The sequence below is a fragment of the Oncorhynchus tshawytscha genome, linkage group LG34 (genome assembly GCF_018296145.1).
Source record: "Oncorhynchus tshawytscha isolate Ot180627B linkage group LG34, Otsh_v2.0, whole genome shotgun sequence".
NCBI classification, from domain to species: Eukaryota; Metazoa; Chordata; class Actinopteri; order Salmoniformes; family Salmonidae; genus Oncorhynchus; species Oncorhynchus tshawytscha.
The window spans coordinates 9,165,014-9,189,568 of NC_056462.1; the positions used below are offsets into that span (position 1 = coordinate 9,165,014).

The 24,555-nt window shown below is 41.9% G+C and overlaps 2 protein-coding genes across 2 annotated transcripts in view; both read left to right on the forward strand.

Annotated features, from left to right (window-relative positions):
* LOC112231629 (transcriptional regulator Kaiso-like) overlaps positions 1–12,754 on the forward strand; it is a 36,879-nt gene extending 24,125 nt beyond the window's left edge. Inside the window, exons 6-7 of the mRNA XM_042311892.1 lie at positions 2,078–2,187; positions 11,330–12,754. Coding sequence (XP_042167826.1) covers positions 2,078–2,187; positions 11,330–12,253 — 1,034 coding nt within the window. The 3' untranslated portion in view covers positions 12,254–12,754. The remainder of the gene's footprint in view (positions 1–2,077; positions 2,188–11,329) is intronic.
* A 584-nt stretch (positions 12,755–13,338) lies between these two features.
* Positions 13,339–17,924, forward strand: LOC112231965 (gastrula zinc finger protein 5-1-like). The gene is made up of 3 exons (XM_042311934.1): positions 13,339–15,789; positions 16,155–16,285; positions 16,487–17,924. Exons 1-3 carry the CDS (start codon positions 15,531–15,533, stop codon positions 17,666–17,668), a joined length of 1,572 nt encoding a protein of 523 aa, XP_042167868.1. The 5' UTR covers positions 13,339–15,530; the 3' UTR covers positions 17,669–17,924.
* Positions 17,925–24,555: the final 6,631 nt, after the last annotated feature.

Here is a 24,555-nt window from a genome sequence, read left to right on the forward strand (position 1 = left end):
GAAGCTCAAAAGACGAAAATGTTTTTTTTTTTTTTTTGTAAATTGAAATTTGCTATGGTAAATGTTAGCAACACATCTGCCTTTGCGGGATGCACGGGGGAGATGGTCACTAATGTAACCAGGAGACGAGGCCTCATTTAACACAGTAAATTCATCAGGCTTAAGCCATGTTTCAGTCATGCCAATCACATCAAGATTATGATCAGTGATTAGTTCATTGATTATAATTGCCTTTGAAGTAAGGGATCTAACATTAAGTAGCCCTATTTTGAGATGTGAGGTATCACAATCTCTTTCAATAATGACAGGAATGGAGGAGGTCTTTATCCTAGTGAGATTGCTAAGGCGAACACCGCCATGTTTAGTTTTGCCCACCCCAGGTCGAGGCACAGACACGGTCTCAATGGGGATGGCTGAGCTGACTACACTGACTGTGCTAGTGGCAGACTCCACTAAGCTGGCAGGCTGGCTAACAGCCTGCTGCCTGGCCTGCACTGCCCTATTTCGTTGTGGAGCTAGAGGAGTCAGAGCCCTGTCTATGTTGGTAGATAAGATGAGAGCACCCCTCCAGCTAGGATGGAGTCCGTCACTCCTCAGCAGGCCAGGCTTGGTCCTGTTTGTGGGTGAGTCCCAGAAAGAGGATCAATTATCTACAAATTCTATCTTTTGGGAGGGGCAGAAAACAGTTTTCAACCAGCGATTGAGTTGTGAGACTGCTGTAGAGCTCATCACTCCCCCTAACTGGGAGGGGGCCAGAGACAATTACTCGATGCCGACACATCTTTAAAGCTGATTTACACGCTGAAGCTATGTTGCACTTGGTGACCTCTGACTGTTTCATCCTAACATCGTTGGTGCCTACGTGGATAACAATATCTCTATACTCTCTACACTCGCCTCTCTACATATAGCCTACATACAGTAATAGATCTTGAGTGGAAATAGTGATGCGCCTGGCTATGTTTTCTTCATTCATAAAATAAAATCAATACATCTTATGTTTACATACAAAACACACATAAAGTTGAAGTCGGAAGTTTACATACACCTTAGCCAAATACATTTAAACTCAGTTTTTTACAATTCCTGACATTTAATCCTAGTAAAAATTCCCTGTTTTAGGTCAGTTTAGGATCACCACTTTATTTTAAGAATCTGAAATGTCAAAATAATAGTGGAGAGAGTGATTCATTTCAGCTTTTATTTCTTTCATCACATTCCCAGTGGGTCAGAAGTTTACATACACTCAATTAGTATTTGGTAGCATTGCCTTTAAATTGTTTCACTTGGGACAAACATTTTGGGTAGCCTTCCACAAGCTTCCCACAATAAGTTGGGTGAATTTTGGCCCATTCCTCCTGACAGAGCTGGTGTAACTGAGTCAGGTTTGTAGGCCTCCTTGCTCGCACATGCTTTTCAGTTTTTCCCACACATTTTCTATAGGATTGAGGTCAGGGCTTTGGGATGGCCACTCCAATACCTTGACTTTGTTGTCCTTAAGCCATTTTGCCACAACTTTGGAAGTATGCTTGGGGTCATTGTCCATTTGGAAGACCCATTTGTGACCAAGTTTTAACTTCCTGACTGATATCTTGAGATGTTGCTTCAATATATCCACATCATTTACCTCCTCTTGATGCCATCCATTTTGTGAATTGCACCAGTCCCTCCTGCATCCCAGCACCCCCACAACATGATGCTGCTACACCCATCCTTCACGGTTAGGATGGTGTTCTTCGGCTTGCAAGCCTTACTCTTTTTCCTCGAAACATAACGATGGTCATTATGGCCATACAGTTCTATTATTGTTTCATCAGACCAGAGGACATTTCTCCAAAAAGTATGATCTTTGTCCCCATGTGCAGTTGCAAACCGTAGTCTGGCTTTTTTACGCTGGTTTTGGAGCATGGTGTTTATACTTGCGTAATATTGTTTGTACAGATTAACGTGGTACCTTCAGGCTTTTGAAAATTGCTCCCAAGGATGAACCAGAGTTGTACAGGTAATTGACTTAAACGCCATATTTAGAGTTCTCTGCCATGTTTGTAAATGTCTATTTTGTAACCTCTTCCTGCAGTTGGTTGGCTGGAGCCTAACAAGGGAGACTGGGCGGACATCTTGGATTCCCAGCCGGGCGCAGCCAAAGGCTCAGGGGACCATATCACTGAGCAGGGCGAGATAGTGGAGGTCAGTGGATGGGACAGATTCCTCAACTCTGGGCTGGAGAACAACACTGTTAGCCACAATCAGAAACAGACAGTCGAACACAAAACAACAACTGAATTTAGTCAACAGACTGACTGAGCCCCAAATGAAAAAAGACTACAGTTTACTATAGAATACTAAAATACTTAGTATAGAGTTCTGTATTAAACTGTAGAATACTATACTACACACTGTAGTATCCTCAATCGTGAGGTGCTTACTATAGAATGTTGTAGTATACTGTAGTAAATACAACAGTATTTTCCCACCCAAAAACCACTAATGCCTGCAAAAACACTACAGTTTTATAATTTTAGTAGAGTGCCTTCAGAAAGTATTCACACCCCTTGACTTTTTCCATATTTTGTTGTTATAGCTTGAATTTAAAATGGATTAATTTAGATTCAGTCACTGATCTACCCACAATACCCCATAATGTCATAGTGGAATTATGTTTTTAGAAATGTTTAGAAATTAATACAAAATTAAAGGGCCTCCCGAGTGGCGCAGCAGTCTAAGGCACTGCAGATCCAGGATCGATCCCGGCCCAGCGTCGTCCGGGTAAGGGGAGGGTTTGGCCGGCTGGGATGTCTTTGTCCAATCGCGCTCAAGCGACGCCTCCATGTGGCTGCCGGGTGCATTCACAGTCACCTCGGTCGCCAGCTGTACGGTGTTTCCTCCGACACATTGGTGCAGCTGGCTTCTGGAATTAGCGAGCAGTGTGTCAAGAAGCAGTGCGGCTTGGCGGGGTCGTGTTTCGGGGACACGTGGCTCTCTACTTTTGCCTCTCCAGACTCCACACGGGAGTTGCAGCGATGGGACAACACTGTAACTATCAATTGGATATGATGAAAATTAGGGAGAAAAGGGGTAAAAAAAAGTACCCCCCCCACACACACAAAAAAAATCTAATTTAAAAGCTGAAATGTTTTAAATCAGTATGTATTCAACCCCTTTGTTATGGCAAGTCTAAATAAGTTCAGGAGTAAACGTTTGCTTAACAAGTCACATAATAAGTTGCATGGGACTAACTCTGTGTGCAATAATAGTGTTTAACATGATTTTTGAATGACTACTTCATCTGTACTCCACACATACAATTATCTGTAAGGTCCCTTAGTCGAGCAGTGGATTTCAAACACAAATTCATCCACAAAGACCAGGGAGGTTTTCCAATGCCTTGCAAAGAAGGGCTCCTATTGGTAGATGGGTAAAAAAAATAACAAAAGCAGACAATGAATATCCCTTTGGATGGTGTATCAATACACCCAGTCACGACAAAGATACAGACGTCCTTCCTAACTCAGTTGCAGGAGAGGAAGGAAACCGCTCAGGGATTTCACCATTAGGCCAATGGTGACTTTAAAACAGTTAATGATTTTAATGGCTATGATAGGAGAAAACTGAGGATGTATCAACAAGATTGTAGTTACTCCACAATACTAACTTAAATGACAGAGTGAAAAGAAGGAAGTCTGTACAGAATAAAACATATTCCAAAACATGCATCCTGTTTGCAATAAGGCACTAAAGTAAAACTGCAAAAAATGTGTCAAAGAAATTCATTTTATGTCCTCAATACAAAGTGTTATGTTTGATGCAAATGTAACACAACACATTACTGAGTATCACTCTAAATATTTTCAAGCATGGTGGTAGCTGCATCATGTTATAGATTTGCTTGTCATCCGCAAAGACTAGGGAGTTTTTGGGGATAAAAAGAAACAGAATAGAGCTAAGCATATGCAAAAAAAACTAGAGAATGTAAAAAAACAACAGTTTTTGCTTTGTCATTATGGGGAATTGTTGTGTAGATTGATGAGGGGGAAAAACAATTTAATAAATGTCAGAAAAGGGCTGTAACCTAAAAGAAATGTGAATAAAGTCGAGGGATATGACTACTTTCCGAAGGCACTGTGTTCCCTAAAGGTTATCGAAAAGAGCAGAAGCGCTTAACTATCCGTTCAGACCCCAGTTCTACCTATCAACAGGTTTATGTCAAAGATAATAAAACAAAAACACTATAGTAAATGCTACAGTAATATCCGCAAAAACACTATAGTAAATACTACAGCCTACATAAACACTAGTGTAAATACTACAGTATACTGCAGTCTGCAAAAGCACTACATTCATTACTATAGTATATACTACAGTTATTTTACTATAGTAAGGGAAAACCCCCATGAAATCGACAAAAATGAATGGCAACATATTGGTGTTGGACAAAATATATACACAATCGCAAATACCACTGAAATAGACAGCTGATCATCCAAACCTTATGGCAAGTGGCATATGGCAAATGCCAAGTGTCATACAACAAAAATCCCAAAGATGGCGAGTGTGCTCCACTGTAGATTTTCAAATTGAAAATGGACACAAAGTCAAGACCCACAGGTCAAATTTTGAAAATGTAAGCAAAAAATCTAAAGTACAACCACCTCTAAAAAAAAAAATCCTTTCTGGACCTTTTTTCCGAAAGATGTTAAATTATTTTGTCAATTATACATATATAACAACCGTGTGAACATACCTTTGTCTTATTTTATTAAGTTTGTCCATAACGCCTATGTTTTGTCCATTTGCATTATATAATCATAGGAAGTCAAAAGTCAGTAAACCATGTCCAAATGGCATAAGAAATGTCCAAATGGCATACATAAGTATTGAAAGTACCAAATCAGGATGTTATGTCCATTTGCCATCTTTGATCATAGGAAGTCTGTTTCCGAACCCAAAAGTCAGTGAACCATGTCCAAATGGCATTTATATTGACCAAATGATATATATCACTATGTTAAGCCCTGAATCAACATAGGTCTATTTGTCATGTTTGATCATTGGAAGTCATATGAAGTAAGAATTTGGTGCAATGAGAGAGCAGTGGGACTCGTTTTTAAAAAAGTTTTTGGGAAAAACGTCCAAATTGATCAGGGGCGCCCTCTATTGGTTGGGCACGGGTGGGGGGTGCTCCCTACCCGGCCCTTGACCCCTTGCACCCCCCTAAATGCATTAAAAAACATTTTAAAAATGTGCTACTGGTAACCCGTTCAGGTAACCAGGCGTACAGCTGTCAATTTGCAATATCTTACAATGGGCATTTACATCATGAATTTGACATGCTCTAATATACTGCAGAAATGCCCAATTGACTAGCCCGTTGAACTCGGGATGGCAGGGCAGTGATAATGTTTCCTCTCCCATCGCTCATTGGTGTTGATTTCAGCATGTCAATTTGGTGATGGTTCATCACTGTTTAAACTTATTGCAAATGTACAAAAGTCAGCGTGCATCAGTCAATAAGATATCACTCTGACACCAATCTGATACAAACTGACACCAAACCCACTTTGTCCAACTTGTTTAGAAGCCAACTATCACATATTTCAGAGCAGGCCCAACATTCACAGTGTTTAAACCATAATAAAAACATAAATCACGTAGTTACGTTCTAGCTTCGGGTCCTGTTTCGACATTATGTTTAGGCCTAGCTGAGGCGACCCCGAATCACGAGTTTTGGCTCGATAGGTCATTTGGAGCCTGGGCAACGACCTTAATTAGTGCTGAAAATTCACTTTTTCCGGGCGTTCCTACAGGGTCCCTGAAGGAGCTACCGGACAGAAACGTTAGGGTCCGTCTCTATGAGCCAAGGCGGTTTCAATGCACCTAGTCTTGTGACTCTGGGACTTTTCTAAATGTCATCATTTTCACGATGGCCAAAATTAATTGAAGTCATTGCAAATTTACAAGGCTGTTTCTCAGCCTGAGAACCTTCCAGAGCCACATAACTCACTGTGAACTATCGACTAAAGCTCTGGAACATGTATTTAAAGTTTCAGAGCTCTAGGTCTGATGGTTCTTTGATGGTTCTAACGCAGGTAACTATTGCAGGCTCTGTGTGTCAATAAGCCTCACACTGTGTCACTCCCCATTGTCTGTGTGTGTGAGTTCAGAAAATCACGTAGAGCTCCGAAACCCACCTTAATGGATTCGTATGAACACACCGCAACTGGATCTGTAACTTTTTTGGGGGAAAAAACACATTTCTTTAACCATCACCAATTGTACATTGTACGATTTCTCATAAATTGCGATAGATAAATGTCTGGTTCTTTTTTTCCTTAGACTGTAGGTTCATATACTTTGACGCAAAGCGGTCAAATTAGTGCTCTATCGTTTTTGACCTTTACTCCCAGAAAATGGGCCTTAACTCAAAAAGCGTTGAGGCCTCAACAGCATCTTGTTTCTGGGCTAAAAGCCCATTTGGCCAAACCCGTGCTCACTAAGTTTAGTCTTCGAAGTCTTTTCTGTGATGTTTAGTCCATTTGCAATAAGCAGCCAGTCGCCATCTGGTGGAATTTTCCAGAACAGCGGAAAAATTGCAAATTTAAAAAATGTATCAAACGTAAACCAAATGTCGGAGAGACTTCATTTGATGAATTTCCGGAAGATCTGGCCCTGGGGGCACAACCAGAGACCGCCAGCCTATTTTAATAACACTCGCGGACGTCTAATAAGGAACCGTACATTTGCAATATGGAGATCCTCATCAATCATACGGGAAATGGCAAAAAGTGCCCTTCATGTATGGAAATACTACAGTAAAGTTTGCAAAAACACTACAGTGACTACTATAGTATTTATATCATACTATAGTACTTTTTCATGTGGTGGATCAGAGTGAGGCGTAGATTTGGTCCGCGGGGATGGGGAGGTGTCCGTACGCAGCGCAGCTGGAGAGAACAGCGTCAGACTCAGCTAGCGATGATCCGTTCTGCTCCTATAGTGGTGATTGAGAGACTGATGGCGCCTCAGGTTAACAGGTGTTTCCTTCAGCCGGCCTTCTATAGGATCAATCAACTGGAACATGGACCCTGCAACAACACACACTCCCCGGCCTTCGTCCTCCTCACACTCTCTTAATGTTAATCCAGACCTCAGACAATGCCAGTGCCTCAACACTAAATGGCTACACAAGCCCATTGACATATGACAGTAGTAGAGATGGAATCAGTAAAGGTGGCAGCGCCAAAGAGAAGTGCTTCCCATGTTCATTCTGTGGGAAAGCCTTCAGTTTCCCCAAACAGGTGGAGATCCACCAGAATGCACACTGGGGAGAACTGTTCAGCTGCCACCTGTGCGGGGCCAGTTTCTCTGACTCATTCAACCTGAAGAGGCACCAGAGAGTCCACATGGGAGAAATATACATAAATAGATAGATACATAAACCTTTTACCTTATATTAAGTAGGCATATTTTAAAATTATTAAATCCTTCCAATATAAATAAAAATGATTTAGTTACGAATTGAACTTTAATTGAGTTGACTTCACATGGGATGATTTCTCTGAACAACAAAAGAAAGGGAATATTGTATGATCCCCAATGATCCATCGCATCGGCCAAAAACGTTTTCAACATACATCTGTAAAATGACAGACTAGAAACTAAAGCTTTGGTTGTCTTCCTCTCAGGCTTCCATGTCTTCTCCCTGGACCTCCTCAATGTCCACCTCTTGAACATCATACTCTGAGGCCTCATCTTCACTGTCACTTTCCAACCTTGTTGAGGATGGCTCGTTATCAGGCTCAAAAAGCCTAAAATTTGCCCGGATGGCCACCAATTTTTCAACCCTTGTATTGGTCTGCCTGTTGCGTGCTTTGATGTGTGTATTCCCAAACAAGGACAAGTTGCGCTCTGAGGTGGCTGATGTTGATGGTACTCCAAATACGATGATGTAGGCAACAGAGGAAAGAGCCTCAGATCCACAGTCCCTTCCACCAGGTGGCTGATGAGATATGTTGGCAGGACTGCCATATTGCATCTCCATCCCAAAGCCCTTGCTTGGAAGTGTACTTCACCAGACTGCCAAGAACCTTTCCCTCATCCAGGCCAAGGTGGCGAGACACAGTAGGGATGACACCATAGGGCTTGTTGATCTCTGCACCAGACAGGATACTCTTGCCAGCATACTTGGGGTCTAACATGTACGCTGCGGCTTGTATGGGTTTCAGGCAGAAGTCTTCACGCTTTTTGATGTATTTCAGAACTGCAGTTTCCTCTGTTTGGAGCAACAGTGAAGTAGGCAGGGCAGTACGGATTTCTTCTCTTACATCTGCAAGCAGAGTCTGAACATCAGACAGGATGGCATTGTCTCCCTCAATCCTTGCAATGGCTACTGCTATAGGTTTCAGGAGTTTCATGCTGCTTACCACTCTCTCCCAAAATACATAATCCAGGAGGATCCTCTTGATGGGGCTGTCCATATCGGCATACTGTGATATGGCCATTTCTTGAAGAGACTCCTTCCCCTCCAGGAGACTGTCAAACATGATGACAACACCACCCCAATGGGTGTTGCTGGGCAGCTTCATGTGGTGCTCTTATTCTTCTCACTTTGCTTTAGATTGCTGCTATAACTTGATTACCCTTCACATACCTAACCATTTCCTTGGCTCTCTTGTAGAGTGTATCCATTGTTTTCAGTGCCATGATGTCCTTGAGGAGCAGATTCAATGCATGAGCAGCACAGTCAATGGGTGTGAATGTGAGGGTAGGACTCCTCCACTTTAGACCAAGCAGCCTTCATGTTCGCAGCATTGTCTGTCACCAGTGCAAATAGCTTCTGTGGTCCAAGGTCATTGATGACTGCCTTCAGCTCATCTGCAATGTAGAGACCAGTGTGTCTGTTTTCCCTTGTCTGTGCTCTTGTAGAATACTGGTTGAGGGGCAGAGATGTAGTTAATTATTCCTTGCCCACGAACATTCGACCACCCATCAGAGATGATTGCAATACAGTCTGCTTTCTCTATGATTTGCTTGACCTTCACTTGAACTTTGTTGAATTCATTTGCATCCCACAAATGAGTAGATAAAGCATGTCTGGTTGGAGGGGTGTATGCTGGGCAAAGAACATTCAGAAATGTATCAGAGGTGAACCATTTGCATACACAGCTCAAGCAAGACATTCATCAGCATTTCTCTGACTATGTTCCTCCATTGAATAAAAAAACCTTCTGATTCCAGGAGGACCAGGAGCTGTTGCTATCGATAAGGTGTATGATTCATAATTTTCACCTTGAATAGAAGGAGAAGGACTTTTGTCAGAGGTTGCTTGTTGTGAGCGCTGAGGGAACTTTATGCACTTGGCTAGATGATTCTTCATCTTTGTTGCATTCTTCACATAATTTGGCACCGTATTTTCTACATTAGTTGCAGTGCAATGTCTACACACATCAGATAGAGCCTGTGGCATTTTCCTGTAAAGGTTAGAGAAAATGAGTGAAAACCCCAAATACAATTACGTGTACAGTACAGATAAATAGTTAAGCAGTTAGATTAAACAACTATTTTGTAAGATAAATGTTTTGAAATTAAACGTATGGAAAGAGGTGAATTAACACTCCTCAGTTAGCAGGCTCAAGCAAGCTAAAACAACAGGCAAAAAATAACTAGCAGAAATTGTTAACAAGTTAGAAATGATTTAAACACACTTTGCTGTAGGCTACTATTTACTAGTTAACAAAAGGTTGTGTATGTCATATAAAATATATTTCACTCCACCCAGTATTGTATTCGAAACTTACCAGAAAGCATGTAGTCCTTGGCTCAGACAGTGTAGTAGAGTGGACTCAATAGTGTCTCATTAGTGTGCAAGATCTTGAGAATCAGCTGTACATGTGATGGAAGAATGCACTGGGCATGCAGAGGGTTGCAATTCCATTGAATTGGGGATTGTTTAACCAAAATATGCCACAAGACCTAGAATTTCCTTGTGTATCCCACAACAAAAGGTTCACTGTTATAAGCTAACTTATTTGATGAATTTAAGCAACATTTCCCAAATTCCAGGGCTTAACTATCCATGGAAAATTTCAGGAAATTTACTGGAAAGTTTTTCCTGACCCTTTGCAACCCTACTCAGGATACACCACAAGAAAATTCACACGGCCCACGTATAGAGTATAGTGACATGTAATGTAGTACTCGTTTGTTTGTAGTTAATTCTGTTGTTTTAGATGTAGTGGGGAACTGAATGAGGTGAACTGAGGAAAGAATTAGTATCATGAGGCAGAGTAGAAGGTATGGTGATGGTTGGTGTGATGCCTGTAAAAATGCTTCACTGATGAAAGGTGACAATCTGTGTCCCTATAGGTTTATATTTTATAATGGGGAAATGATCCTGCCTTAAAGGCTCAGTGCAATCAAAAACATGAGAGATGTAGATGTATTTTCTCATTGATGTTAGAATAATACTGTGAAATTGTAAAAATTATAATACCCTTTTAGTGTAAGAGCTGTTTGAAAAGCCCACCTGAAATTTCTGCCTGTTTTGTTGGGGTAGAGTTTTGTCCCTGCCTGGTGGCAAACTAGTTAATAGACCAATAAGATAGTTCCAAACCTCTCTGCCAATAACAGTTAGTTTGTCCCCACTCAGACCACTCCCAGACAGTCCCAGCTAAATTCTTCCTTGAGAAATTGCTCTTTGCTAAGAAGCTATTTTTGTTTCTTTTTACCATTTGAATTGAAAAAAGTCACAGTAAGGTGCTTAATTGTTACTCAGAAATGATTAGATACGGAGATAAAAATGGCTGCATTGGCTCTTTAATTCATGTTAATTTACATAAAGTAGTGAAGCTGTGGGTAATGTCATGTTGAACCTTTTCCAAGGTATTCTAAAATTAACTTTATCAAAGCGACGGTAGCAGATTTACAGAAGTGTTGCCATAGTGAGAATAGTTATTCTACTTCACGTATCGTTTTGTGTAATAAAAGTGCTGTAACATTATTTGTGTATGACCATTTTGTTGAAGTTAAATACAAAATGGACTCTGTACTGACTGACTTGGTTATTTTTGTATCATTGCAGGGACTGAGTTTCCCTTATCTCAATCGAACCAAAACATTATACTTAATTATTGAATCAACACGTGGACATTTTAAATTTAAAAAAAAAATTTTTTAAACTCCAATGACTCCATATTGTTAGGTACTTGAATCACAGTGTTAGAGATGGGCTTGACTGTGGTAAACAGTTTATAATATCATGTCATGTTTGTGTGTACAGCAAATAGTTTCTTATATAAACCTTTATGCTTTTCTGTTCAATGTGTGTTTACAGTCTGCATTCCATGAAGACCAGCTGATGTCTGATGTTGCTGACGGGAGAGGCTGGACCTCTGCAGCGGCTGGTCACAAACCCTGGCCACGGATCAGAACCCTGGATCAGGAGCCGTTGCTCTTCCTTCCCGAGTCGCAACTAGGACCCAACCGTGAGGGACAGAGACTCCACCACCACACAGAACACAACCAGTGGACAGGTGGACTGAACAACCCCAGTCCTGGTGGTCATCAGAGAGGCAGAGACTCCAGTCTCCAGCCCAGACCCTTCTCTTCACAGTCTCAGTGCAGGGATGGAGCAGGGCCTGGTGCTGATAGAGATAGACCCTCCTGTTCCTATGATACAAACACCAAAGTATCCATGATGAAAAGATCCGGTCACCCTGGGCTTCAGCCTTCTCAGAGCGTGGTGGGAGATGCTCCTTGTGGTAGTCTTTCAGGAAGTCTGTCTTCAGAGTCTCGTCTAATGCCTGGTGACTGGGTTCATAGAAGGTCTGGATCTGGGTCTAGCCTTCATCAATTACCTCATGGTTACCCCACCAATACAGACAGGGTCAGGATGGACGTTCACCACGAGAAGTACCTAGCCTATAACACAGCACACAATCCCAACAACACCCAAACAATGGCTAGAGGTCAAGGAGGGAGCTCAAAGACTAACCACCTGAGGGTGGTGGCTCCTGCTTCTACCTCCTCTGGTATCATTGGGTCACAACGTGTAAGGCCGAGCATTAGGACGGACGCCGACAAGCCGTACGCCTGCCTCACGTGTGGGAAGCGCTTTGCTGAGGCGAACTATGTGAAGAAGCACCAGACTGTTCACACTAAGGAGAGGCCCTTCAAGTGTAAGCTGTGTTACAAGAGCTTCTCCTTCCAGAATAACCTTATCAGACATAGGAGTGTCCACAATGGGAAAAAATTGTAGAAGTGTGTGAGATGTACGCAGGGGATATCTGGGAACCATTCTTTAGTTGACAAACACTACATGACCAAAACTATGTGGACACCCCTTCAAACTAGTGGATTCAGCTATTTCAGCCGATTGTATACAATCGAGCACACAGCCATGCAATCTCCATAGACAAACATTGGCAGTAGAATGGCCCATACTGAAGAGCTCAGGAACTTTCAACGTGGCACCATCATAGGATGCCTTTCCAACAAGTCAGTTCATCAAATTTCAGCCACGAGCAACAGCAGTTCAGCCACGACGTGGTAGGCCATACAAGCTCAGAAAACGGGAGCGGCGAGTGCTGAAGTCCGTAGCGCTTAAATTGTCAGTCCTTGGTTGCAACAATCACTACGAGTTCCAAACTGCCTCTGGAAGGAACGTCAGCACAAATACTGTTCATCGGGAGCTCCATGAAATGGGATTCCATGGCTGAGCAGCCGCACACAAGCCTAAGATCACTATGCGCAATGCCAAGCGTCAGCTGGAGTGGTGTAAAGCTCGCCGCCATTGGACTCTGGAGCAGTGGAAACGCTTTCTCTGGCGTGATGAATCACGCTTCACCATCTGGCAGTCCAATGGATGAATCTGGGTTTGGTGGATGCAGGGAGAATGCTACCTGCCCAAATGCATGGGTTCCAACTGTAAAGTTTGGTGGAGGAGGAATAATTGTCTGGTGCTGATGATTCTGTGCTTCCAACTTTGTGGCAACAGTTTGGGGAAGGCCCTTTCCTGTTTCAGCATGACAATGCCCCTCTGCACAAAGCAGAGGGGCATTGTCATGTAACTGGGCACTTCTAATGTAAATCTATGGCAGCACCCAAAGGGATTGAATTTTCGAGCTCTACCCTAAGATTTGCCCGTGACGTAGTGTCCATGAGTGACAGAACACGAGCCAATCATGGCGCAACTAGAGAACATTACCAACCCCTACTCTTCATATTTTCAGCTGGCTGCCCCACCACCACAGAAAGCACTGAGCTAGGCTGAAACACCTGCATTTTGGAGCTGCCTTGCTCAAGAAAGCAAAAAAAGAGACCATGTTTGTATGTGGGCTTTAACTCTTTTTTTTTTTGCAAACAATGTAAAAATAAAAAATGAACTGATATGTGACATGTATTAATGCCAAAATAACATTCAACCCTGTTTATTTTTAGCAAAAAATGTGGGGCTCAAAACAAAACTGCTTTACTGATGACATTTTGCACAGGCACAATCTTTCCACTATTTTGGAATTTAGTTTTCTCCACAGGTGTAAATGTTTGGCAATAAATGGAACTATTTCTAGCAGACGATATATGAGACGCATATGCATAACCATGGTAGTAATTGAAAGGGAACACTGCAGATTATGGGGAAATGCAGACCAAAGGTGAGGACACAGCGGTATACCTGACTGAATCCAAACATTACACTGGATTCTATGTGCATTTTACATTGACTGTACTTTCTGCAGCATCTGTCTAATGAAATCTTATGACTAAAGGAAAGAGCTTTCAATTATTAAATGCAATTTTTTTTTTTTTTGCTTTGCCATTGAGTAACTGAAGCTTGGAACACAGCCCTAAATCCCCACTACCACATCACTGTTTACGCAATCCAAAAACAGTTCATTATAGATCGCAATCTGGGTCAGGTGGGCATCATTTGAAAGCTTATCCTATTGCCAAAAATGCCTAAGTAAATTATTAAATAATGTAGGCTTTTCATAAGGCCCAACGAAGTGTTTAAATAAGTTTGTCTTTAAGGATTCGGCATTCACCAATATGTCACAACAAGCGCAAAGACCTGATACTGATCCTGGTTTCCGGTGCAGAAATGGCTGTTTATATAATCTCATTACGCCTTAAAAATGCACAATTTGGAGTTGCTTTAGTTTGCCTCGTCCCATTTTATATTCCCATCTTGTCACACATTGGACTTGGATAAGTGTTGTGCTATTAAGAGGTTTAGAAGGCTTTTTCAAAGAATGAGAATACATTACATTTTTTTAAGGTATCTGTAACCAACAGATGCATGTCTGTATTCACAGTCATGTGATATCCATAGATTTCAGATGACCTAATGAATCTATTTAATATAAACTGTAATTCAGTAGAATATTTTAAATTGTTGCATGTTGCGTTTATGTTTTTGTTCAGTATATCTCAAAAATATAAACGCAACATGCAAAAATGTCTAAGATTCTTACTGAGTGACAGTTCGTAGAAGGAATAAATACTACTCCGCTTCTTGATATGCCACACCTGTCAAGTGGATGAATTATAAAGAATAAAAATGTGCGCCAAACTTCCAAAATCGCCCAGCAGTGGTAACTCATGTTGGCTATGGTATCGATTTCGCCAGCGGCATATCATGTTTTATGAAATATCACTTTTGAGAGCAGCGAAACTGTCAAGACGTTCTTCTTTTTTCTGTATATATTGGAAGTTATTTTTGTCCAGTTTCTGTGAAAAGTTTGGACTCATTACGTGTGATGCCCATTGAATGACAGGTGTCAGTGACTGTGGGAAGTCTGTTTAGGAACGTCAACTTAAAAAAAAGACTGCTTGTTTTATCATAAAAAAATTGCACCCTCCACTTTCCTCTGTTGGACCTACAGTAACTGTCAACAACCCATACTGTGGCCCTTTTCCCTATAGCCCTTCCAAAGTCACTGGGTAGTAAGTAGGGAGTTACCGCTAATCAGATATTTGTTTGTGCTCCTCTATAAACTTTCATCTATATCTGTTATGTGAGTTATTGTTATGTATCTCCTACTGTTGCAGTGTTTCCCAACCCTGTTCCTCGAGTACCCCTGGACAAGCACACCTGATTCAACTTGTCAACTAATCATCAAACCCTCAATAAATTGAACTGGGTGTGTTTGTCCGGGGCTACAATAAAAATGTGTGCAGTTGGGGTACTCGAGGACCAGGTTTGGGAAACACTGGTAGTTTACATAAACAGTACCGTATTTCAAAGAGCAGCGCGCACAAACTTTTCATTTAGCCACACCCTTTACACTGAAGAGAGAGGGTGTTATTGGTTGGCATCATAGTTTAAACGGAAATGAACAGTGGCCAACAACAATTTCCACGTTAGCGTTTTTACGGTTTTTATTTAGACCTTTTCTTAACACCATAGGACTCAAAATATGACGTTTAACTGCACAGCATCGCATACGTACTCCGTGTATTGTTTAATTCGCGTTGGAGACAGGACTTGGTTGACAGATGTTATATAGGTAACCCTAGCTAGCTAGGTGCTAACAATGGATAACTGTATGGTTTTTCACACTCAAATTGCCTCGATCTTGGAGGTGCTAGCGAATGCAGCCGTGGCAGATATCTGTAAACTCGTAGAAGACGACTATGCAGTGTTTCGTTTGGAAATTTCTCAAAGCCAGAAAGAAAACGGGGCATTGCGGAGGAAACTGCATCTTTTGGAACTGAAGGTGGCACGAGAGCGCGTCCTCGTCAGTCGTCCCAGTAGTGTCAAGATCGTCGACGGATACAGAGGAATGTCAAGAGGTACATTTTTCCATTCAAATATGTAGCTCAGTGCCTGTCGCCCCGTTCACCTCTGCACATTTGTTAAGATCTTACCCAGAATTAGGTCTTGGTCAGTTTTTGAATAGTATGCAATAATTCCCCTGATTACTTAGTTATCTTATTCTAACAACTTTTTTTTTGTTGCATTTCCTGTTCACTTAGTGAAAACAATGTGATGCATGGCACAATCTAGTGACCTGTAAATAGTATATCAATAAGTAATGAGAAGTGTTACCTTACATCCATGCCAATTCTAGACAGTATTAAAACTGTTAATAGTGTACAATATACAGTTGAGCAGTGACGGTAGCTAAAGACTTATTTTCCCCCAATCACACTCTCAGGTGAAGGACATCTCACTGGAGGCCACAGGAGATTTGTGAAGCCAGCGGTACACCATACATGGAGAGATGACCAACCGATCACTGTTGATGAGGGTAGTGGAACCTCAACCCAGCACGTTATCGTGATAGAGGTTAGTTTAATAGTGTTGCATAAAAAATTACAGTTACTTTGTAATCAAATGTGGCCTGTTTAGTTCAGAAAGGCTCCACTCAGCTATTCACTTGCATCCTAATTTATCTGCCATAGGGGAGCTTGTGTTGTGAGACTTCCCTACGACATTGTTATCCAATTCTACTCATGTACCGGTAATAACCTCCTATATTTTGGTCAGTCTGCAGATGCAGATGCAGATGCAGAGGCTACAGGTCCTGGGGTCAAGCTGGAGAAGACTGAAGGAGAGGTGGAAACACAGCAAAGAAGAGACATCCAGACTGGAGCTCATCCTGTAGCCACAAAGGACCCCACCATCGCCCCAGCACCGCCCAGGACCCGACGCAGCATCACAGAGGTCAGTGGAACGCCGAAAGCCACCCTGAAGTCAGAAACAGACACAGAGTCTTCAACTGTAACACACAGGCTCTTACACCCAGGATCTGACCCAGAGAGACTGGTGCCACTGGACTGTCCTCCTGTTCCCGGCTCAGAGTACTTACCGGTATTTCATCAGAGCCAGAGGACGGTTCATTCCCATGGTGGTGATGACGCTTTAGACACTGGGGTTGATCTGTCTTGTTCTTACACTACAGAGATGGACCCTGACAACATGACCTTGGGTTTAGAGACACAGACTGATCTGTCTAGAGGGGACTGGAACCAGTACAGTAGTACTGTATACTCTGAAGGGTGCCTAGATAAGAAAGGGGAGGTTATAGTGGTAGATGAGGTGAAAGTGGAGGGCCACGCTCCTCCCACATGGAATGCAGATAGTCACCTAGGAGTCGGGCACTCACAGGGCAGAGATTTCTTAGATTATAGGGGAAGTTCAGAGACAAATCAACATTTTGTCAATCACTCACCTTTACACACGCTCAGGGATCGCGACCCAGTATCTACGTCGATGGGGCCTCCTGATTCACATGGCCACGTCCTTTTCGATCAGGTTTTGAACTCAATCGACAGGGTTAGAGCCCAGGCTCAGGGAGGGGGAGCAACATCAGGCAATGGTAAAGAGAAACGGTTCCTCTGCATGTTCTGTAACAAAGGCTTCAGCTGCCCCCAGAAGGTGGAGATCCACCAGAGGGTCCACACAGGTGAGAAACCCTTCAGCTGTACCCAGTGTTACATGTGCTTCGCCCAGGCTGGTGATCTGAAGAGGCACCAGATGGTCCACACAGGGGAGAAACCATACAGCTGCCCCCAGTGTGAGAAGAGGTTCTCCCGCCAGCACCAGCTGAAGAGGCACCTGAAGGTCCACACGGGTGAAAGGCCGTTCGCCTGTGCACACTGCAGGAAGAGATTCTCAGAGAGAAGCTACCTCAGGATACACCAGGAGAAAAACCATTCTACTCTATAACATAGAATGTCACCATTCCACTCGATACCATCTGACTTTAGATCAAACCCTGCATTAAATACAGATGAATTGTAATTGTTGTCAACAGAAAAGACCCACAGATGCATTTGGAATAACGAGAGTAACTGATTTCAGTGTTCAATATTCTTGGGTAGAATATTGCATCCAGTGTGATATACACTGAGTATACAAAACATTAAGAACCTCTGCTCTTTCCGTGACATAGACTGACTAGCTGAAGACTTTGATCCCTTATTGATGTCACTTATTAAATCCACTTCAATCAGTGTAGATGAAGGGGAGGAGATGGGTTAAACAAGGATTTTTAAACCTTGGGACAATTGAGACATTGATTGTGTATGTGGGCCATTCAGAGGGTGAATTGGCAACATTTAAGAGCCTTTGAACGGGTTATGGTAGTAGGTGACAGGCGCAGCGGTTTATGTGGAGAATTGCACCACTACTGGGTTTTTCACGATCAACAATTTCCAGTGCGTATCAATAGTGGTCAGACACCAAAAGGACATCCAACCAACTTGACACGACTGTGGGAAGCATTGGAGTCAACGTGGGCCAGCATCCCTTTTAAATACTTTTGATACCTTGTAGTGTCCATGCCCTGACTAGTTGAGGCTGTTCTGAAGGCAAAGGGGGGGTTGCAACTAGAGGTCGACCGATTATGATTTTTCAACACCGATACCGATTATTGGAGGACCAAAAAAGGCCGATACCAATTAATCGGACGATTAAAAAAATAAAAAATAAAGTATTTATAATAATGAATTACAACAATACTGAATGAACACTTATTTTAACTTAATATAATACATCAATCAAATCTATTTAGCCTCAAATAAATAATGAAACATGTTCAATTTGGTTTAAATAATGCAAAAACAAAGTGTTGGAGAAGTAAAAGTGCAATATGTGCCATGTAAGAAAGCTAACGTTTAAGTTCCTTGCTCAGAACATGAGAACATATGAAAGCTGGTGGTTCCTTTTAACATGAGTCTTCAATATTCCCAGGTTAAAAGTTTTAGGTTGTAGTTATTATAGGAATTATAGGACTATTTCTCTCTATACCATTTGTATTTCATTAACCTTTGACTATTGGATGTTCTTATAGGCACTTTAGTATTGCCAGTGTAACAGTATAGCTTCCGTCCTTCTCCTCGCTCCTACCTGGGCTCGAACCAGGAACACAATGACAACAGCCACCCTCGAAGCAGCGTTACCCATCGCTCCACAAAAGCCGCGGCCCAAGGGGAACAACCACTCCATGTCTCAGAGCGAGTGACGTTTGAAACGCTATTAGCGCGCATCCCGCTAACTAGCTAGCCATTTCACATCGGTTACACCAGCCTAATCTCGGGAGTTGATAGGCTTGAAGTCATAAACAGCTGCTGGCAAATGCACTAAAGTGCTGTTTGAATGAATGCTTACGAGCCTGCTGGTGCCTACCATCGCTCAGTCAGACTGCTCTATCAAATCATAGACTTAGTTATAACATGATAACACACAGAAATACGAGCCTTAGGTCATTAATATGGTCGAATCCGGAAACTATCATCTCGAAAACAAGACGTTTATTCTTTCAGTGAAATGCGGAACCGTTCTGTATTTTATCTAACGGGTGGCATCCATAAGTCTAAATATTCCTGTTACATTGCACAACCTTCAATGTTATGTCATAATTTCGTGAAATTCTGGCAAATTAGGCAGCCCAAACTGTTGCATATACACTGACTCTGCGTGCAATGAACGCAAGAGAAGTGACACAATTTCACCTGGTTTATATTGCCTGCTAACCTGGATTTCTTTTAGCTAAATATACAGGTTTAAAAATATATACTTCTGTGTATTGATTTTAAGAAAGTTATTGATGTTTATGGTTAGGTACACATTGAAGCAATGATACAAACCGCATCGATTATATGCAACGCAGGACACGCTAGATAAACTAGTAGTAACATCAATCATGTGTAGTTAACTAGTGATTATGATTGATTGATTGTTTTTTATAAGATAAGTTTAATGCTAGCTAGCAACTTACCTGGGCTTACTGCATTTGCGTAAAAGGCAGTCTCCTCGTGGAGTGCAATGAGAGGCAGGTGGTTTGAGCGTTGGACTAGTTAACTGTAAGGTTGCAAGATTGAATCCCCCGAGCTGACAAGGTAAAAATCTGTCGTTCTGCCTCTGAACGAGGCAGTTAACCCACCGAATACCGATTTCCGATTGTTATGAAAACTTGAAAAAGGGCCCTTTCCGATTAATCGGTCGACCTCTAGTTGCAACTCAATATTAGGAAGGTGTTCCTAATGTTTGGAATACTCCGTGTATAAGGCATATTTAAGCCTAAAAAGTATGTTACATATTATGCTTAACTGTGTAGGTTATATAATGTTCACAAATTCCTATTTCATTACTTCTGATAAACTGAAAAATATTTTATAGTTAATCAAATTCATCCAGATGTTGAGACAGTACATTTGACATTTTAGTAATTTAATAGACACATTGTAATGGGTACATTTTCCCTCAATAAAGTAGGTATCTGCAAAGTCAGTGCTAGTAGGAAAAGAGAAAAGACGTGGGATACATTTAAGATACTCTGTCCTGGGTTGCCAGGACCGAGAAGAGCTTTGACTGGGCTGAGCTTGAGTTGACCTACCTGTAGGCGTCGGACTGCCAAGAGGCCAAAGGTGGCAGAACGGAGTACTCTGGTTGGGGTGTAGGGTTTGAGCATAGCCTGAAGGTAGGGAGGGGCAAATCCCCGTGCTGCTCCGTAGGCAAGCACCTTGGTTTTATAGTGGATGTGAGCTTTGATTTGAAGCCAGTGGAGTGTGTGGAGGAGCGGGGTGGAATGGGAGAACTTAGGAAGGTTGAACACCAAACGGGCTGCAGCGTTCTAGGTAAGTTGCAGGGCTTTTTTAATATTTTTTTTATTTTACCTTTATTTAACTAGGCAAGTCAATTAAGAACCAATTCTTATTTTCAATGACTGCCTAGGAACAGCCGTCAGCTTTGATTTGTACTTTGTCAGCTCGGGGATTTGAACTTACAACCTTCCGGTTACTAGTCCAACGTTCTAACCACTAGGTTACCCTGCCGCCCCTGGGCTCCCCGCTTGATAGCACAATTCTCCATCCTGTTCCTATGTTTGTGATTTAGAGAGATTGATGGTGCCTCAGGTTAACCCACTAACAGGTGCTGCCTTCAGCCTGCCTTCTATAGGATCTATCAACTGGAATATGGACCCTGCAACAGACACTGCCTGGCCTTCCTCCTCCTCCTCAGTCTCCTTATGTTAAGCCAGTATTTAGTCAGCCACCAATTGTGCAAGTTCTCCCACTTAAAAAGATGAGAGGCCTGTAATTTTCATCATAGGTACACTTCAACTATAACAGGCAAAATGAGGGAAAAAAATCCAGAAAATCACATTGTAGGATTTTTTATGAATTTATTTGCAAATTATGGTGGAAAATAAGTACTTTTTTGCCCCACTGTATGTAAAGATGCACCAGACCGTTCACACCAAGGAGAAGCCCTTCATGTGCAAACTATGTTACAAGAGCTTTTACTTCCTGACTAACCTTATCAGACAGGAGTGTCCCCAATTGGGAGAAATCATAGCAGTGTGACTTGAGATGTACACAGGGGATATCTTGCAACCATTCTTTATCTGACATATTATTAGTTATCACGTGAAGTGTCTTGGGCAGGGCATACAATTAATACCAGCCGAATGTCTATTTCACTAGCCACTTGGGCGGGTGGTCAATCTGCAGGGCTCTACATTCAGCATTACATTCTCATTTGCAAATAAAAATAGGTAAAAAGTCAGGTATGAGCAAATGTGAGTTGCTTTATAGCAGAAAAATGCTGCAGTGGCTGTTTTCAAAGTACTTCTGTCGTTTTGTTTCATATCTGCTAAAAGAAATGCGAATCTATATCCCACCTCGCGACGCAACACTGGCTGGGGAGCTTTGTGCACTACTCTGATAGATTCATTTTTGGAGGCGCTGCGCACAGGCATAAAAGTTTGTCTAATTTACTATAAAGTCTACAAAGTGAGACTTTTTCCTTGTGTTTCTTGGTTATTTACATTGTTTTGTTCATAATGTGACTTGTTTTTCAATGTTCGTTTGAGTCTGCTGCTTTTACACAATAAATGAAAGAGGGATTGGGTAGGACAAGTTTTTGCGTCGTCTTTTAACTCCAAAGCAGGAAGAGGAACTGCAATTTTGATAAGTAAACGCAGCAACACCATATCTGATCCCTCAGGCAGGTTTGTTTTGGTGCATATGTATGCAGTCTATTGAATATTTATGCTCCGGACTTCGATGACCATATGTTTATTCAGAATGTCTTCCTTCAGGTTGCTCAAGCACCACCAGGATGGCTACGGGCTGGAGGAGATTTAAATTTTTGTTTAGATACAGTTCTTGACAGGTCATCTGATAAACCCTCCCCTCTTATCAAAGCCGCCAAGCTCACCTGGTCATTCATGAAGGATCTCAATTTACTAGTCATCTGGAGACCGATGTACCCACAGGATAGGGACTATTGTTTTTATTCACACCCACACACCCACAACTTTTCGCTATCAACCCAACTGTTTCATAGTGTTAGATTACTACTGATTATCTCCCCAGATTGCTTCATGACCCTTCTCCTCTGGTATTATCAATCTCCATTCCCACCAAGGTAAATGGAGCATATAGATGGAGACTATATTCTACACTCCTGAAGTTTGTGCATTCATCAAAGAGCAGATCAATATTTTTACTTTGAAAAACAAACCCTCCACTCCTGACAGTTTCAGTCTTTGGGATGCATTGAAAGCCTATCTGAGGGGACAGATAATTTCCTATACTAAAGGGTTGAAGAGAAAACACGGTGCGGAACTGAATGTCCTTTTATCTGAAATCTCTGCACTAGAGAGAACCTACCAAAGAGGCCCGACTAAAGATCTATACAGGCTTTTGGTAAATTAAAAATTGAGATATAATACTCTGAACACATATCAAGCTGAGAGGGCCATCACTAAATCAAAACAGCATTACTACGAGTTTGGAGAGAAAGCACACCAAGTATTGGCATGGCAACTGAGAGCAGAGGAAAGTAAGAGGACAATTAATGCCATAGAAACTCTTACTAATGAGATATCATTCGACCCTACTGAAATTAATGATACTTAAGAAATATGACGAGGACCTCTACACTTCCCAATCAAGCTATGATCTTTCAGAGATCAACTCTCTTCTCTCCTCTATCAACCTCACATGCCTGTCAGAGGAAGACAGAGAGAGCCTGAGTGAACAGTTCTCAGTCTCAATTGTTGGAGGCCATTAAATATGTACCTTCTAATAAATCTCCTGGAGAGGATTGCTTCCCTCCAGAGTTCTATAAAGAATTTAGGGAGCTGTTGGTACCCTACCTTATGGGAGGTACTTATAAAAGCCTGGGAGGACAACTGCTTTCCAGAGTCTTTCTCTCAGTGATTACAGTAATTCACAAGAAATAGGAAAAACCTGCTAAAGTACGCCTCCTAAAGACCAATCTCTCCTTTAATACAGATTGTAAACTGGTGACCAAGATGGTATCTAAGAGATGGGAGTCATGTCTCCCCCTGTTGGTCAACCCAGACCAGACTGGTTTCATAATTAAGATTATCCTGTTTTTAAAATATAATTCACCCTGCTGACAAAAACAAAAATACCTACTGTCGCAGTCTTCCTCGACGCCGGAAAAGGCTTTTGATCGGGTTGAATGGCCATATCTCTTTCGCGTCTTGGAAAAGTTTGGTTTCGGCACCGTGTTTGTAAATTTGATCAAATCACTCTACAAATATCCTAAAGCCAGGATTGCATCAATGGGATTACTTCCTCCTCTTTACCTCTATATAGGGGGAACAGACAAGATTGCCCAATTAGCCCCCACCTCTTCACCCTCGCCATCGAACCGTTGGCTGAGGCCATTAGAACGTGCCCTGACATACAGTGCCTTGCGAAAGTATTCGGCCCCCTTGAACTTTGCGACCTTTTGCCACATTTCAGCCTTCAAACATAAAGATATAAAACTGTATTTTTTTGTGAAGAATCAACAACAAGTGGGACACAATCATGAAGTGGAACGACATTTATTGGATATTTCAAACGTTTTTAACAAATCAAAAACTGAAAAATTGGGCGTGCAAAATTATTCAGCCCCTTTACTTTCAGTGCAGCAAACTCTCTCCAGAAGTTCAGTGAGGATCTCTGAATGATCCAATGTTGACCTAAATGACTAATGATGATAAATACAATCCACCTGTGTGTAATCAAGTCTCCGTATAAATGCACCTGCACTGTGATAGTCTCAGAGGTCCGTTAAAAGCGCAGAGAGCATCATGAAGAACAAGGAACACACCAGGCAGGTCCGAGATACTGTTGTGAAGAAGTTTAAAGCCGGATACAAAAAGATTTCCCAAGCTTTAAACATCCCAAGGAGCACTGTGCAAGCGATAATATTGAAATGGAAGGAGTATCAGACCACTGCAAATCTACCAAGACCTGGCCGTCCCTCTAAACTTTCAGCTCATACAAGGAGAAGACTGATCAGAGATGCAGCCAAGAGGCCCATGATCACTCTGGATGAACTGCAGAGATCTACAGCTGAGGTGGGAGACTCTGTCCATAGGACAACAATCAGTCGTATATTGCACAAATCTGGCCTTTATGGAAGAGTGGCAAGAAGAAAGCCATTTCTTAAAGATATCCATAAAAAGTGTTGTTTAAAGTTTGCCACAAGCCACCTGGGAGACACACCAAACATGTGGAAGAAGGTGCTCTGGTCAGATGAAACCAAAATTGAACTTTTTGGCAACAATGCAAAACGTTATGTTT

Excerpts from the sequence above, each read along its gene's own strand:
- LOC112231965 (XM_042311934.1), top strand. The coding sequence starts at position 15,531 with ATGGATAACTGTATGGTTTTTCACACTCAAATTGCCTCGATCTTGGAG. Across the intron at positions 15,790-16,154 it reads ATACAGAGGAATGTCAAGAG|GTGAAGGACATCTCACTGGA; the intron begins GTACATTTTTCC and ends TCACACTCTCAG. Across the intron at positions 16,286-16,486 it reads AGCACGTTATCGTGATAGAG|TCTGCAGATGCAGATGCAGA; the intron begins GTTAGTTTAATA and ends TATTTTGGTCAG.